At 35.7% G+C, this 14,672-nt stretch overlaps 1 protein-coding gene across 11 annotated transcripts in view; it reads left to right on the forward strand.

Moving 5' to 3' along the window:
- The window catches only part of CDH18 (cadherin 18), a 1,131,397-nt gene that overhangs the window by 1,094,384 nt on the left and 22,341 nt on the right, over nucleotides 1–14,672 (forward strand). For all 11 annotated transcript variants that reach the window (XM_050795521.1, XM_050795518.1, XM_050795525.1 and 8 more), the window contains one exon: nucleotides 5,590–5,707. In XM_050795521.1, coding sequence (XP_050651478.1) covers nucleotides 5,590–5,707 — 118 coding nt within the window. The remainder of the gene's footprint in view (nucleotides 1–5,589; nucleotides 5,708–14,672) is intronic.

Consider the following 14,672-nt stretch of genomic DNA (forward strand, 5'->3'; position numbering starts at 1 on the left):
AAAATCATGGGTGAAAGTCAAGGGGAAGCAAGGCACCTTCTTCACAATCCTGCAGGAAAGAGAAGTGCTGAGAGATGGGGGATGAGCTGCTTATGAAACTATCAGATTGGCCAGGTGTGTTGGCTCATGCCTGTAATCCCAGCACTTTGGAAGGCTAAGTCAGGCAGATCACCTGAGGTCAGGAGTTCAGCCTGCCCAACATGGCGAAACCCCATCTCTTTAAAAATACAGAAAATTAGCCAGGCATGGTGGCGGGTGCCTGTAATTCCAGCTACTTGGGAGGCTGAGGCAGGAGAATCACCTGAACCTAGGAGGTGTAGGTCATAGTGAGCTGAGATCGCACCACTGCCCTCCAGCCTAGGCAACAAGAGCAAAACTCAATCTCAAAAAACAAAACAAAACAAACAACAACAACAAAAAAACACCATCAGATCTCCTGAGAACTCACTATCAGGAGAACAGCATGGGGGAAAGCCCCCTCATGATCCAGTTACCTCTACCTGGTGTCTCCCTTGACATGTGGGGATTATGGGATTATGAGGATTATAATTCAACATGATTTTAGTGGGGACACAAAACCTAACCATATCAAAAAGGTAATTACTACACTTGGCATTTGATGTTACTACACTTCTTATATTTTGATTAAGTTTTGTTAGTTGATTATGTGGTTACACCTTTTTGCACTTCAAAACACTATACATTTAGCTACCATTGTTGCCTTTACCATTGAACGATTTTAGATGAGATCGTAAGATAACTGAACTTATTATGCTGTTGCTTGTGTATTTGTTTTCACCTCTTCCACCAAAATAAATTTAAGCTTTAATTGATGGAAGAAAAGATTGTTTGAAAGTGTAGCTTGTGGCACTCACATTTAGACAAATCATTACCAGTGTATGTGCTCTACTTGTGTGATTAACCCATTACAGAGTGAAATGGCCCAAATCTGTATTCTTTAGTGTCATAGTGTTTGACTCCTTTAACCATATATTGAAAACACTTTTGAAGAAATCTGATGCATTCTGATGCAGAGTTGGAATAAGAAGCTCTATTTAAACAACAATTGGCAAAATCAGTTTTCTGAAGTGTATTTGTATTGCCAGGCTGTGTGACAGTTCCTCTTTCAATGACAATTGCTTTTAGAATTATGGGTATTTCTATTATGAATGCTGCACATCTAAACGTATCAGAATGTAGCTATGGCAAAGAGATTGGCTTTTTATGAAAGTTTAATCCCCATGTAACAGCAGAGTTCAGGCAAATTGTGATACTAATGTAAACTGCAACAATATAGTTCTCTAAGTTAATATAGTTTCCTGTTCTGAAAAAAAAAAAAAAAAAAAAAAATCTTTTAAGTACTTGCCTGAGAAAAATATTAAAAAGAAAGGCATGCATGCATGAAATTTGAAGACAGTTCCCAAAGTAGAATGAATTAAGAAAAAATTAGATATGCCTAAAGTAGAAACACTGAAAAAATAAAGGGAGTCTATTCTATTTTATGCATATTAAATTTCCTCTGTATTCCTTCTTTCATTGTAAATAAACGTACAAAAATAACACATAAAAGAAATTTTATTGCATAACATTATATGCTTCCACCACATACAATTATTAACCATATAACGTTGCATGAAAAAATTAACTAGGTCAATAGAGATTCTTTACTGTCAAACATCAAGCTCATTTAAATAACAAAAGTTGATGTTATCAAATAAATGTATGCAGATACTATTAAAGATTATATTATGAAGCAGATGCATTGATTTAACAGGATACTATGTCTTTTTTAAAAAATTCTTTTTGATTGAGAGGTTACATGGGCCTTTTTTTTTTTTTTTTTTTTCTGAGAAGGAATCTTGCTCTGTTGCCCAGGCCGGAGTGCAGTGGCGCGATCTCAGCTCACTGCAAGCTCCACCTCCCAGGTTCACACCATTCTCCTGCCTCAGCCTCCCGAGTAGCTGGGACTACAGGTGCCCACCACCACACCCAGCTAATTTTTGTATTTTTAGTAGAGACGGGGTTTCACCATGTTAGCCAGACTGGTCTCCATCTCCTGACGTCGTGATCTACCGGCCTTGGCCTCCCAAAGTGCTGGGATTGATTGGGCCTCTAGTGTATGCATTACTCAAATAGTGAACATTGTGCTGAACAGGTTATTTTTCAGCCCTCTCCCCTTCCCACTCTCTGCCCTTTTGGAGTCCCTGTTGTCTATTATTTTCATCTTTCTGTTCATTCGTCCCCATTGTTTAGCTTCCATTTATAAGTGAGAACATGTGCTATTTGTTTTTCCATTTCTGAGTTAAGAACATTCTTGGCTGGGTACAGTGGCTCACACCTGTAATCCCAGTATTTTGGGAGGCCAAGGCGGGCAGATTACTTGAGGCCAGGGGTTCTAGACCAGTCTGGCCAACATGGCAAAACCCTGTTTCCAGCAAAAATACAAAAATTAGTTGGGCATGGTGGCTCACACCTATAATCCCAATTACTCGGTGGCTGAGACACGAGAATCACTTGAACCCAGGAGGTGAAGGTTACAGTGAGCTGAGATTGAGAGACTGAGCTTCTGGTACCCCAGCCTGGGTTACAGAGTGAGTCTCTGCCAAAAAAAAAAAAAAAAAAAAAAAAAAAAAAAAGAAAGAAGGAAAGACAGAAAGAAAGAAACTAACTTCTTTTTAAAATGTAAATGCTTAAGCCAAGCAAGTTCATTTGCCAAATCTAACATTAAGGTATTAGATTAGAAAAATTTTATATATTTGTGATACTGACTTTTCCCTAATAAAGTACTCTAGTATTAACAGACAATTGAAAGTATATTTTTAAAAGTGGATACATTTATTTGTAGATATCAAAAATACTCCCTGGTAATTATTTATAAATAGCAACTGTCTATTTTTCTTTTAACCTTTGCTTTTGTAATGTAGACTAAATTTGTAATATCATTTATTTGATATCTTTCAAAATAAATAAACATTCTATGCACTAATTAGATCATGTATATATGATAAATAACATTTGTGTTCTATTAGAAGACACAGGAATCAAAAAAGATTGTTAGGGATTTTACATTACTAAAGCAATTGGACAAAGAGATAGCAAGGTAACACAGTGGCTATAAATCACAATTTTGACAAATGGATAGAAAATATTGATGATGGAAACCTGGCAATTATCTAGATATCTGCCAGAAGTTTATAACTTCTAAAAATCATAAATATGTTAACTTCTCAAGTATTTTTTCTAAAGAAAGTCTAAGGTAACAATGAATGAAACCTAATGAAAGAGATAAGGTGATTTGTAAAACAGAAAAATTGAATATACCAATACAGAGCACAGACCAAGCAAATATTACAGAATTTTGGACAAAGTCAGACTAACGTTCTAGGTTTTGGCAACATTTTTTTTCAGAAATATGATTAATAAAAATTTAAGCTTAGATACATTATCAACAATTCTATAAGAGTTCCAGATGATTGGGACATTGTTAAACAAAACATGATAATGAAATCCTCATTTTTTATGTAGAGACTAGGAGTTTCTCTCTTAAAAAAACACAATTGTCATATGTGAGCTTTCTGTTCAATTTGCATTTAAAATCATCTGTAAAAAAGTGAATAAAATGCGTTACAAACACAATAGAATATGAATTATATCAGAGTTTAACAGATATAGCAAGCTCATATTTGTAAAAACATTAAGAAATAATTAAAATGATGTATATACTAACTTTGAAATGAATAATAAAGAAAACAATAATCCCACAGCAGTGATAACAGAAACCATAAACTAGCTCAGTTAACTCACATGAAATGTTCTTCACCAACCTACTCCAAATTTCTAATATTGGATAAAAAATAAACTTGCAAATATATCAGTATGTTATAAGGTATGGTGGAGAAAATAGGGTCACTCCCTGGAGAATCACTAAAATTCAAGAGCAAGGAGACAGGATATTTGTTTTATAAAAAAGGGGGAAAAGGTGAGGTAACATTATATATTTGTATGTATGGGAGGAAGTGATGGAGTATGTGATGCCTGCTTAAATACTTAACCCTTAAAAAACTTAAAATATTGACATTTTATTTCAATTTTATATTAAGTAACTAATGTGTAGCCATTGTAGGTATGTTCCTCAGATGAGGCAGCACTGGAATGGTCACAATGTATCTGATTATCCATCAATGTATCCCCCTACTCCAAGTGAAAACAAGGGGAAAAACAGTCTATCCAGAGACTAGTTGTACTTCAATGGAAAAAAGAAAACCATAAGATTTTCAGCTTATAAATAAATATGGAGGGAAATCGAGAAGGATAGAGACTTATTTGGAGATGGAGGCAGGGGTAAGGAGCACATAGTATCTTGCTAAACATGTGTCTTTCCAGCAGTGATGGAAAGCAGGTGAAAGAGTGAGCCCAGTAAACATAGTGAGGAAGCTGATCTCTTTTTATATCCTCAAGTACTTTCTTCACTGTCACTTCTTGAAAACATATGCTTTTCTGGTTTTACACTCACTTACCCCCACTTCTCGGTACTTTTATTTTCCTCCTCATCTTTCTAACAAACCAATGGGCTCAGAACATAGAGAAAAATTTAGGTTTTAACTGTGATATCCTTTGGTGAATTACCTCCCTTGTAAAATATTGAACTGGTTGAAATTAAGTATAATATTCTAAGAAATGACATTAGTTTCTAAAATGGATACAATGTATGTCAGAAGCAGGAAATACTATTTTCACGCACTATCTTCTCTGTTTCTCGTTTTTCTAAGGAAAGGGTTGAATGAAGACACCTAAGCATTACGATAATAATTTTCAAAAGAGGAAAATATCTTTTTGTCTGTTTATTTTGATATTTATTTTTTAAGAGCAGACTGGCCATACTTATTGAAATTCATGTTCTTCTCTTGGGCACCATAAATTCTAACTTACTCTGCTTTTTAGTGTACATTTATTCCAGATTCTAAAGAATTGCTTTCTCCTGAGCACTAGAGAGGAGAAGTTATTCATAAATCACTGAGGGTCTTGTTTTGCCTCTGGCACTATTTTAGAGATTTGGGGCACATCACCATCCTTCCGGGATTCAGGCTCCTCATCTGTAATATACAGGGACTAGATCATGATCTTAAAGGCCTCTTGAAAAAATAATAAAACCAAGACTCCACTGTTCTTGCATTTACTACTTAGACCAACATACACTGATCAGCTGTTCTGAATCAACACTGGGATGTTTATATTTGTGCAAACAATATTTTATGTCTCTTCCAACAGGTGTTCATGTGAAAACATTGCATCGAATTGACCCCACAGTACCATGGCTTATTAAGAAAAAAATAAAATCAATGTGTGTGCAATGCTAGAAAATAAAGTGTGATGAATGTTTAGAAATTATATACCATGTTTTTCCTAAAATCGAATGTAAGATAGAGCAATTTAATTCATCGTTATATGACCTGAATTTGAAAAAAAAAAAACTCAAGTTGAAAGAAAAGATCTTCTAAAAATATTTTTAAACAGAAAGAATACAATGTAATTAACATCAAGAGAACAAGCAAAATTAAATTTACTGTTTACTGTTTGTCTTTTCTTTAGGTTATTCACACCATCAGTGCCACTGATAAAGATGATTTTGCCAATGGACCACGGTTTAACTTCTTTCTTGATGAACACCTGCCTGTAAATCCAAACTTCACTCTGAAGGACAATGAAGGTGAACATATATACACATATTTGTTTATCTATGTGGTTTCTGCTTTGACCTTATATGGAATAGGCTTTATTCTTATATACTCACAAACATCTTGCAAATCAGCATTCAAAGTCAGTTTGATGCTACTGTGTTATGATCTGTGAATAGCTTGTATTTAAAATTGAGCCATATGTACAAATAATTTTCATTGAATTTATTCAGAAGCATCTCTTTAAACAAGAAATGTACATGTAATATGCTCTTGGGCAAATTTTAAGAGAAATCTTAGCTGACAAACTTGTTTATGAGAGCTGCTGCTACTGCTTGGAGGTAGAAAATATTCAAATTAGGAAAAATGAAAAATATATCCTAGAGACAGTTACTAAAGGAAATGCAATGCTTGCAATCATCTTGTATGAGCAAGACTATCAAGATGTGCTGTACAAATTATATTTCCTCTTATTATGAACATTGTAAAAAATATGTATAGAAAGATATGCACAAGTATGCAGAGTATTTTGGAAATTTTTGAATCATTTTTATTTAGCCTTCTGTATTGTGTGGTTAAAAATAATCCCATAATTTAGTAACTACGGAAGTTCCTTCATTATTTAGATGTCCTCTTTGGTACATTTCTCAAGGTTCCATGTAAGTTATTCTTCATACCTTAGGGAAACATTAAGCTATACGGTATGTCCAATTTTCTGATTAGGATCAACTTTTTCTTTCTCCAAACTATATATTTGATTATGTTTATCTGAATATGCTGCTATTTGGAATTTAACAGTTGCCTCAGAATGACATGAAGAAAACAGTGGCACATACATTTTCAGTAAACATTGAATTCCCTCTCTCTTTACTTCCGGGAGAAGATTTTCAAATGGAGGTCACTAAATGACAACCTGCCAAAAACATTTTTCCCGTTTCCCCTAAACATCTTTAAATATAAAGAAGGATCAAAATGTACACAAAGCCATAAGATTTATATGAACATTTAAAGCTTAATTGTCTCTCACATTTTAAGTGGCCCTAGGTCAGCTCTGCTTATGGGAATAAATATTTGTGCATGTTAGTGTATGACAAATTGCATTTAACTGACTATTGTACATTTACTTACATTAGAACAGGCTGTCTTATAATTCAAATATACTTAGTATGATTAAATATGTGAAACTCGTGAAAAAATCATATTTTTCCACATTTCAAAGAATTGTATAATTTGGCAGAGGTTATTTAATTTGCTTCCTTAGGAGATTGGGATCATATGTTGAGCCATGCACTTATGTTTCAGTTGCATTTTTTTTTCTATTCCAATAAAAATTTTGTTTTAAAATAATTTAAATTTGATAACATATTCGACTTAGATTTGAAGATATGTTCAATTCAACCTATTTAACCCACATAAATATAACTCTGAATGTACTTTAGAAAAACAGAATGATTTTGCTATTGTTGAATCCCACATTCTTTTTTTTTTTTTTTTTTTTTTTTCTTTTTTGAGAGGGAGTTTCACTCTTGTACCACGCCTGGCTAGTTTTTTTTTGTTTGTTTTGTTTTGTTTTTGTTGTTGTTGTTTTAATTATTATTTTTAGTAGAGACAGGGTTTCACCATGTTGGTCAGGCTGATCTCAAACTCCTGACCTCAGGTGATCCACCCTCCTTGGCCTCCCAAAGTGCTGGGAATACAGTCATGAGCCACCGTGCCTGGCCAAATCCCACATTCTTAATTAAAAGTTCTTCATATAAGATTATTATAGCTGGAATTTGTGAATTAAATTATTTATTTATTTATTTATTTATTTTTGAGATGTAGTTTCACTCTTGTTGCCCAGGCTGAAGTGTAATGGCGTGATCTTGGCTCACTGCAGGCTCCACCTCCCAGGTCCAAGTGATTCTCCTTCCTCAGCCTCCCAAGTAGCTGGGATTACAGGCGCCCACCACCACGGCGGGCCAATTTTTTGTATTTTTTAGTAGAGACAGGGTTTCACCGTGTTGGCCAGGTTGGTCTTGAACTCCTGACCTCAGGTGATCCTCCTGCCTCGGCTTCCGAAAGTGCTGGGATTACAGGGGTGAGTCACCGTGTCTGGCCACTAATTACCTATTGTATTTGAAATGTCTTAAGTGATTTGACAACATTACTAGTGTCAGAACTCACATATAGGTTTTCTCCTAAAAAATATATACATGCTTTTAAAAGAGTTTGTGTGCACACTTTTTAACATTTAACTATGCAAATGAAGTTTACATCAGCTACACCAGCTTCAGTGTGAGAAGTCTGTGGATGATTGTCTAGTGGTAAAGGTGTTTAAAATTTTTGTAACACTATTTTTACAATTTTTGAGTATTGAAATTATAAATAACAGGAATAATTTCTCTCAGATAGAAAAAAACAGCAATTGTTTTGGATGGAAATATTAACACATAGCTGAAAACGTGTACTTGATTTAACAGTCTTGGCTGTCCTCCATAAATTCAGCCCCTAAACCTCCTGAGTCTCAGTTTTTAAGTCCATTTTCCATGATTACAATCACTGACTTAGTACCCTTGGGAGAATTAATAATACCATATATAAATATATTAGAATCAAATGGTCTTGCCTCCACAGACAAAGCAATTATAGATAATAATGTATAAAGATGAAATTAAAAATAAAATAGCCCTACCAAACTGTATACATACATGCATATACACATGCTTACGTATATACATTTACTCATGTACTCTGGAGATCAACAAAAATGAAAATACGATGGAGTAAGAGTCAGAAAATACAATGGAATAAAAGTCAGAAAATGCTGGACTGCAAGGTCTTGTGTGCTTGTGCTTTGTGTTATGTAAGTTAATTGACATTCACATGCCTATCGAACATAAAAAAAATAGCTAGAAGAAAATTTATCATGTTCTGTGCCTATGTGAGTTAACTGACATTTACAAGCCCCCAGAATATAAAGAAATAAATCTAGAAAAAAATTATTACTTTCTGTGCCCAATTCTCACATGAAAGTCCATACTGAGGGAAACAACAGAAATCAGACATAGCCCCCAAACCAGGATGAGCAATCAGGAAGCCACTGGTTTAGTGACATCTCCCAAATTGCTATATGGCAAAAAGCAAGGGCACAGAGATTTTTCAAAAAAAGAGAGAGAAAGAGATGCATATTGTTGTTCATGATAAGCCTGAGAACCAAAAACTTAAAAGATAGTGAATGAATTGAGAAAGAAATCAGAAAAATGAATTTACTCTGACTAATGAAAAATGCATAAATGATGACAAAACACTTTGTAATTTCAAAATACAGAAATAAATTAATAACATATTTACAAAAAGATAAAAAATTGGTTAGACAAAATGAGGCAAATAAATAAATTTAAAGAAAATATGTATAAAAATAATTAGGAAATTCATATTGAAATAAAATTATAGTTTTGGCATATATAGAGAACTATGCAGAACCACATAGAGATATGTGGAAATTTAATGATATATATGTAGCTATACATATATGTTCAGAAATTTTCATTTTAATTATATATGCACACATATGTATATATAGCACATATATTACATATATATATAATTATAGCTATTGAACAACTAGAAACTTCATAGAATTTTATAAATATTTAGTACAATTGAAATCTATAGTTGGGAAAGATGCACATCAAATTCAAAAGAGTGACCAAGTTTAGGTAGAAAAGAAGTGGGATCAGATAGAAAGCAAAGACTGTAAGTGTAATGTCTTATGTCTTAAAAAGAGATCTGAAACAGATGTGGCATAATAATGTGTTTCAAATCTAAGTGGTAATATTTTCTTTTAATTTCTACATGAGGGACAGAGTTCACTAAAACAAGTTTAGCATGTTTCCAGGCACAAAATTGGAGCTCACATATTCATTCAGGCAGCGTGCGTGTAAACACTCTTCCTGTAGGTTTCTATGGCAGGTGATGATCTCACTACAGGTGTAGTCAGGACCTACCTCTTGCTCTCAAATGGAACTGAAATGGAACAAAGAATAAACATGCTGTTCAACCGGCTTGTAAGAGATGTGTCTGTCCTGGAATGGGGAATTAGGATTAGTTCCTAAAGACGGAGATAGATAACCTGACAACTGAATGATGAATGAAGCTTAACAAGAAAAGAGGGAATGGCTAAAATTCATAGGCGGGAAGTTTATCTAGCCTAAAGGCCCTAAGGTATGGGGAAGAGTAGCAGAGTGAACTTAACGGACTGGCTAAAGTTCCATATAAAGTCAACATAGGTATTGAAAGTGGAAATTAAAGTTAGAGTTGGCTAGAGAGGCAATCTATAGCCAGCTTGGTTTCTTAGTCTGTGAGAAGTCAATCTCCATTTTTGTTTCTTTAAAAAAAATCAATCATAATTTCAATGGAAGATATGGAAACTAACTTTTTAACAGGAGTGATGTAGTATGATTTCTAAAGGAATATTTTGATTGATATGTAGATAATGGATTGTGAGCAGAGAAGTACAGTGGTATCAATCATCTTTAATTGTAACTATTGTAAAATACCTTAAGACTCTGGAACAGTTTCCCTTTGTGAACAATAATACCAGAACTTCTTCGATCTTTAATTCTTCTCCTCAGGATATTCATGCTAGGGCAAAATTTCTCATGAAAGTCTTGCATTTCTTCATGTCTTGCCAGCAGACGCATTAATTTTTTATTTTCTTCCAGACTATCTCTTCTGCAAAGTTTGTATAACAATCAGCCTTAGAAGATACAGTGTCTTCCTTAGGTTCAAAAGACTCATTTGATGTATAGTATTAACAAGGATAATGATACTCTCTGATACAGAGATTGGGCATGTTTTTTTACAATTCGTTATCAAAGATCCAGGCTCCGTAAATTTAAGATTCCTTAGCTGAGGCACAAACCCACTGCATGCTCCACAGCACCTGGGGCCTCCACCTCACTCCTCTTCACCTTAAGGTACAAGGAAACAAATCTGAAGGAGAGGTTATGCTCCTTGCTGTGATATAAGTAAAAAAATCCTTTGTTTTTGAATCAGGAGGCTTGTGTTTTCTTCAGGCGTCTATAACATTGCATCAGGCTAACTGACTAGCATGTAAGTAGGTACGATCTCAGCTCACATGCTTTATATTTCTTGACACTTTATGGAAGTAACTCCTACTAGTAACTATTGTAAAAACACCTATGTGCTTATTATACCTTCTTAATGTATGCATTCTAAGTTTATACCAGAGAATACATTAGCAGTATTTATGCCTAGAATCACATAAGTTAGCTAATTTCCTCATACTAAGAAGATCTTCGCCCATCTATACTCAGATGAAATTCTCCTATTTAATATCTAAATAAGCTTTGCTAAATAACTAAATGTAACACGATGTTCCATGTTTTTGTCAGATCTTTCCCATTCTCGTGGGATCTTTCCTGATATACGTTCTAACCCTCTTGAATTTGGAATCTGATAATTCACCTGAACATTGCAGAACAAATGTCTTCTTTAATGTTCCATCATGTTTATTTTAAAAGTTTCTTTATTTTTGGACCTAGTTTTTATTACTCACTGTGACATATGCTGGGAATATATTGGTGGAAATGCTAGCATGGAGCTAATGAACTGCTTAAAGAAGCAAAAGTCCTATGAGAACAAATACATCCATTCAAAGAAAATCAGCTTTGTTTGATATACATTTGATTATTTGATAGACATGTAAATCACTAGTGAAATTCTTTATTTGTAACATTCTCTTTAGCTTTTTATCTTAATGATTTTACAATCATTGTCAGCCTTTCTAACATCTAGAACAAATGCCAGTTTTTTGTGTGTTTGCCTTTTTTTTTTGTCCTGGTGGGGGTAGGGGAAAGGGGAGACAGGACTGGGACACATGGTCTTATTTCTTAATATATCTAGAATTTTTCTTGAATGACACATTTTTTGTGCTGTTATAGTGGAACTGAGAATTTGTATACAATAAAAATTTATTTCTCACAGTTCCGGAGGCTGGGAAGTCCAAGATCATGTGTTGTCTGTAAGGGCCTGGTCTCTGCTTCCAAGATGATACCTTTGGACAGAAGGAACACTTTTCTTTCTTTCTTTCTTTCTTTTTTTTGAGACAGAGTCGCCCAGGTTGGAGTGCAGTGGCGCGATCTCGGCTCACTGCAAACTCCGCCTCCCAGGTTCATGCCGTTCTCCTGCCTCAGCCTCCCAAGTAGCTGGGACTACAGGCACCCGTCACCACACCCAGCTAATTTTTTGTATTTTTAGTAGAGATGGGGTTTCACCGTGTTAGTCAGGATAGTCTCGATGTGACCTCGTGATCCACCTGCCTTGGCCTCCCAAAGTGCTGGGATTACAGGCGTGAGCCACCACGCCGTGCCGGGAGCACTTTTCTTTATTAGCAAGACAGTGGAAGAGAAAAAAATCTCACTCCTGAAAGCCTTTGTTTGTTTGTTTGTTTTGAGATGGAGTCTCACTCTGTTGTCCAGGCTGGAATGCAATGGCACAGTCTTAGCTCACTGCAACCTCTGCCTCTCAGGTTCAAGCGATTCTTCTGCCTCAGCCTCCCAAGTATCTGGGACTACAGGCACTTTCCACCACCCCTGGCTAATTTTTGTATTTTTAGTGGAGACAGGGTTTCACCATGTTGGCCAGACTGGTCTCGAACTCCTGAACTCAAGTGATCCACCCACCTTGGCCTCCCAGAATCCTGGAATTACATGCGTGAGTCCATGTGCCCAGCCTGAAAGTCATTTTTACTGTGGCATTAATTCCTTCATGGGACTGGAGCTCTCAGGACCTAAACACCGCCCCTTAGGCCCCACCTCCCAACATTATTGTGTCAGTGACTAAGATTCCAATGCATGAATTTTGGACGGGACAAAAACATTCAAGCTATAGCACTAACAGAAGATCAAATAATAATATATTTCTCCAGAGAGTATTCATCATTTCTCTGGTAAGCAATTAGAGAGAATTATATTCACTTTAATCCACTCGGAGTCTGAACTGAGTCACAGCTGATTTGCAGTTTTGTTTAGTTTCAGTTTGTCTCTGATTTGTCTCTGTTTCCAGAGGATGACCCTCCAGGGCTCTAGACTGAGAGCCTCCTTGTGCACTCGCAGTGGTCCTTAGCTATAATCCCTGTTTAACACCAAGATATAACAAAAAATCCTTTCTTTGTCTTCCAGGGCTTTTCAGCTTAGAGTTTTAGCATTCTGTTAAACTTCCAATTTAACTTTCAATTTAAATTTTGAACATAACGAATGTCTTTAGGGAAAATCAGCCATGTCTCTCAATTTCCAATTTAATTGCAGATTCAGGAAACTTCCAAAAGCTCCCCTAGTTTCTCTGTCCCCAGCTTAGAATTCCAGCCTCTTGTTAGTTCCTAATGTAAGTAAATACCTGTAGAAGAAAGGATGTTTTGCAACCAACAGTTTTCATCTCCACAGTTTTTCCTTCTCTAGAATATTAACTCCTCTACTTGTCTCGCTTCAGCAGCTTTCTGATGCCTGTCAATAGAGATATTCTTTCCCTCCTTCCTTCCTCCCTTCTTCCCTTCCTCCCTTCCTCCCTTCCTCCCTTCCTTCCTTCTTCCTTCTTCCTTTTTCCTTTTTCCTTCTTCCTTCTTTCTTTTTTTTTTTCTTGACAGTTTCACTCTTGTTGCCCAGGCTGGAGTGCAATGGCGCGATCTCGGCTTTCCACAACCTCAGCCTCCTGGGTTCAAGCGATTCTCATCCTACCGAGTAGCTGGGATTACAGGCATGCGCCACCATGCCCGGCTAATTTTGTATTTTTAGTAGAGATGGGTTTTCTCCATGTTGATCAGGCTGGTCTCAATCTCCCGACCTCAGGTGATCTGCCCTCCTCAGCTTCCCAAAGTTCTGGGATTACAGGTGTGAGCCACTGCGCCCAGCTGAGATTTTCTTGGTATTTTAAGCTTCTCTCTTTGTTTTTAGTGGGAGAATTGGTCGATCAAAAACTGCATATTTTACCTAGACCTACATTTTATACATGAAGAACCATTTAGGAAAAGTTTCATTAAGTAATTGGGCATAAACGGAGCTTCAGAGAAAGGATACTGTTCAATGATAGTCTAATCATCATGAAGATGATTGCTGCCTTGATATTCCCTTAAATGCTACAGATATTTGTTCTTTCAAATTTAATTAAAATTGGGTTAGAACCCCATCTTATATACGGAGCAAATTCAAGTTTCTTTCCAAAATTTCTGAGGATTAGTCACCATTTCAACCAATATTCTCTGTTTCTCAGGCACTTGTTGCCACTGTTACTTTTACATGCCTGCTATGTATCCTCCCTTCCCAAAGAATTATGTTCTCACAGTACAAACTATTACTGAAAGTTGGAGTGTACAGACTGCAGGGAAAGGAAAGGCCAGCTTAGTAGCCATCTGAAAAAGAATATCAGGTGACAGAAATTATAGCCTAAGAATTGATTTCCAACTCATTCTCTCTTCCAAAACTTAACTGGGATATCATGGACAGCTAAATAAACTTGACCTGTGGATGGATCCCCAAAATCACCTCCAAGGCAAAGAGACTTTGAGATTAACAAGAAGATATTTAGATGCTGGCTCAATTCTACCTACTATCCCTTACTATGTTGGAGGAATCTCTGGGAATCAGAGCTCAAAATGCCTTTCTTAGAGAGATCAGAGGACACGGCAGGGGTCAAATTAGTTGAAGGACAGAGGCAGTTATTGTGAATTAGGACATATTAAAACATGATTATATATCTAAGTGAGACTTTTTGAGCTAACATGAAAATACTGTCAATTTAAAAAAGTCTGGTAAGGTGATACAATTCAAATGAACACTATTACAAACTGCATCAGTGAGCAGAAAGTTCAAAAGGGGAAGCAAATAGAATATTTCAGAGTGAGACTCTAGAAACAGTTTGCTACTGTTTGAAACCTGGCTTCTCTACTAATTATAGGTGAAACTATGGCCACGACATTATGTTCAGGGTATCTCTGTT

This window comes from Macaca thibetana, chromosome 6 (genome assembly GCF_024542745.1).
Source record: "Macaca thibetana thibetana isolate TM-01 chromosome 6, ASM2454274v1, whole genome shotgun sequence".
Classification (NCBI taxonomy): Eukaryota; Metazoa; Chordata; class Mammalia; order Primates; family Cercopithecidae; genus Macaca; species Macaca thibetana.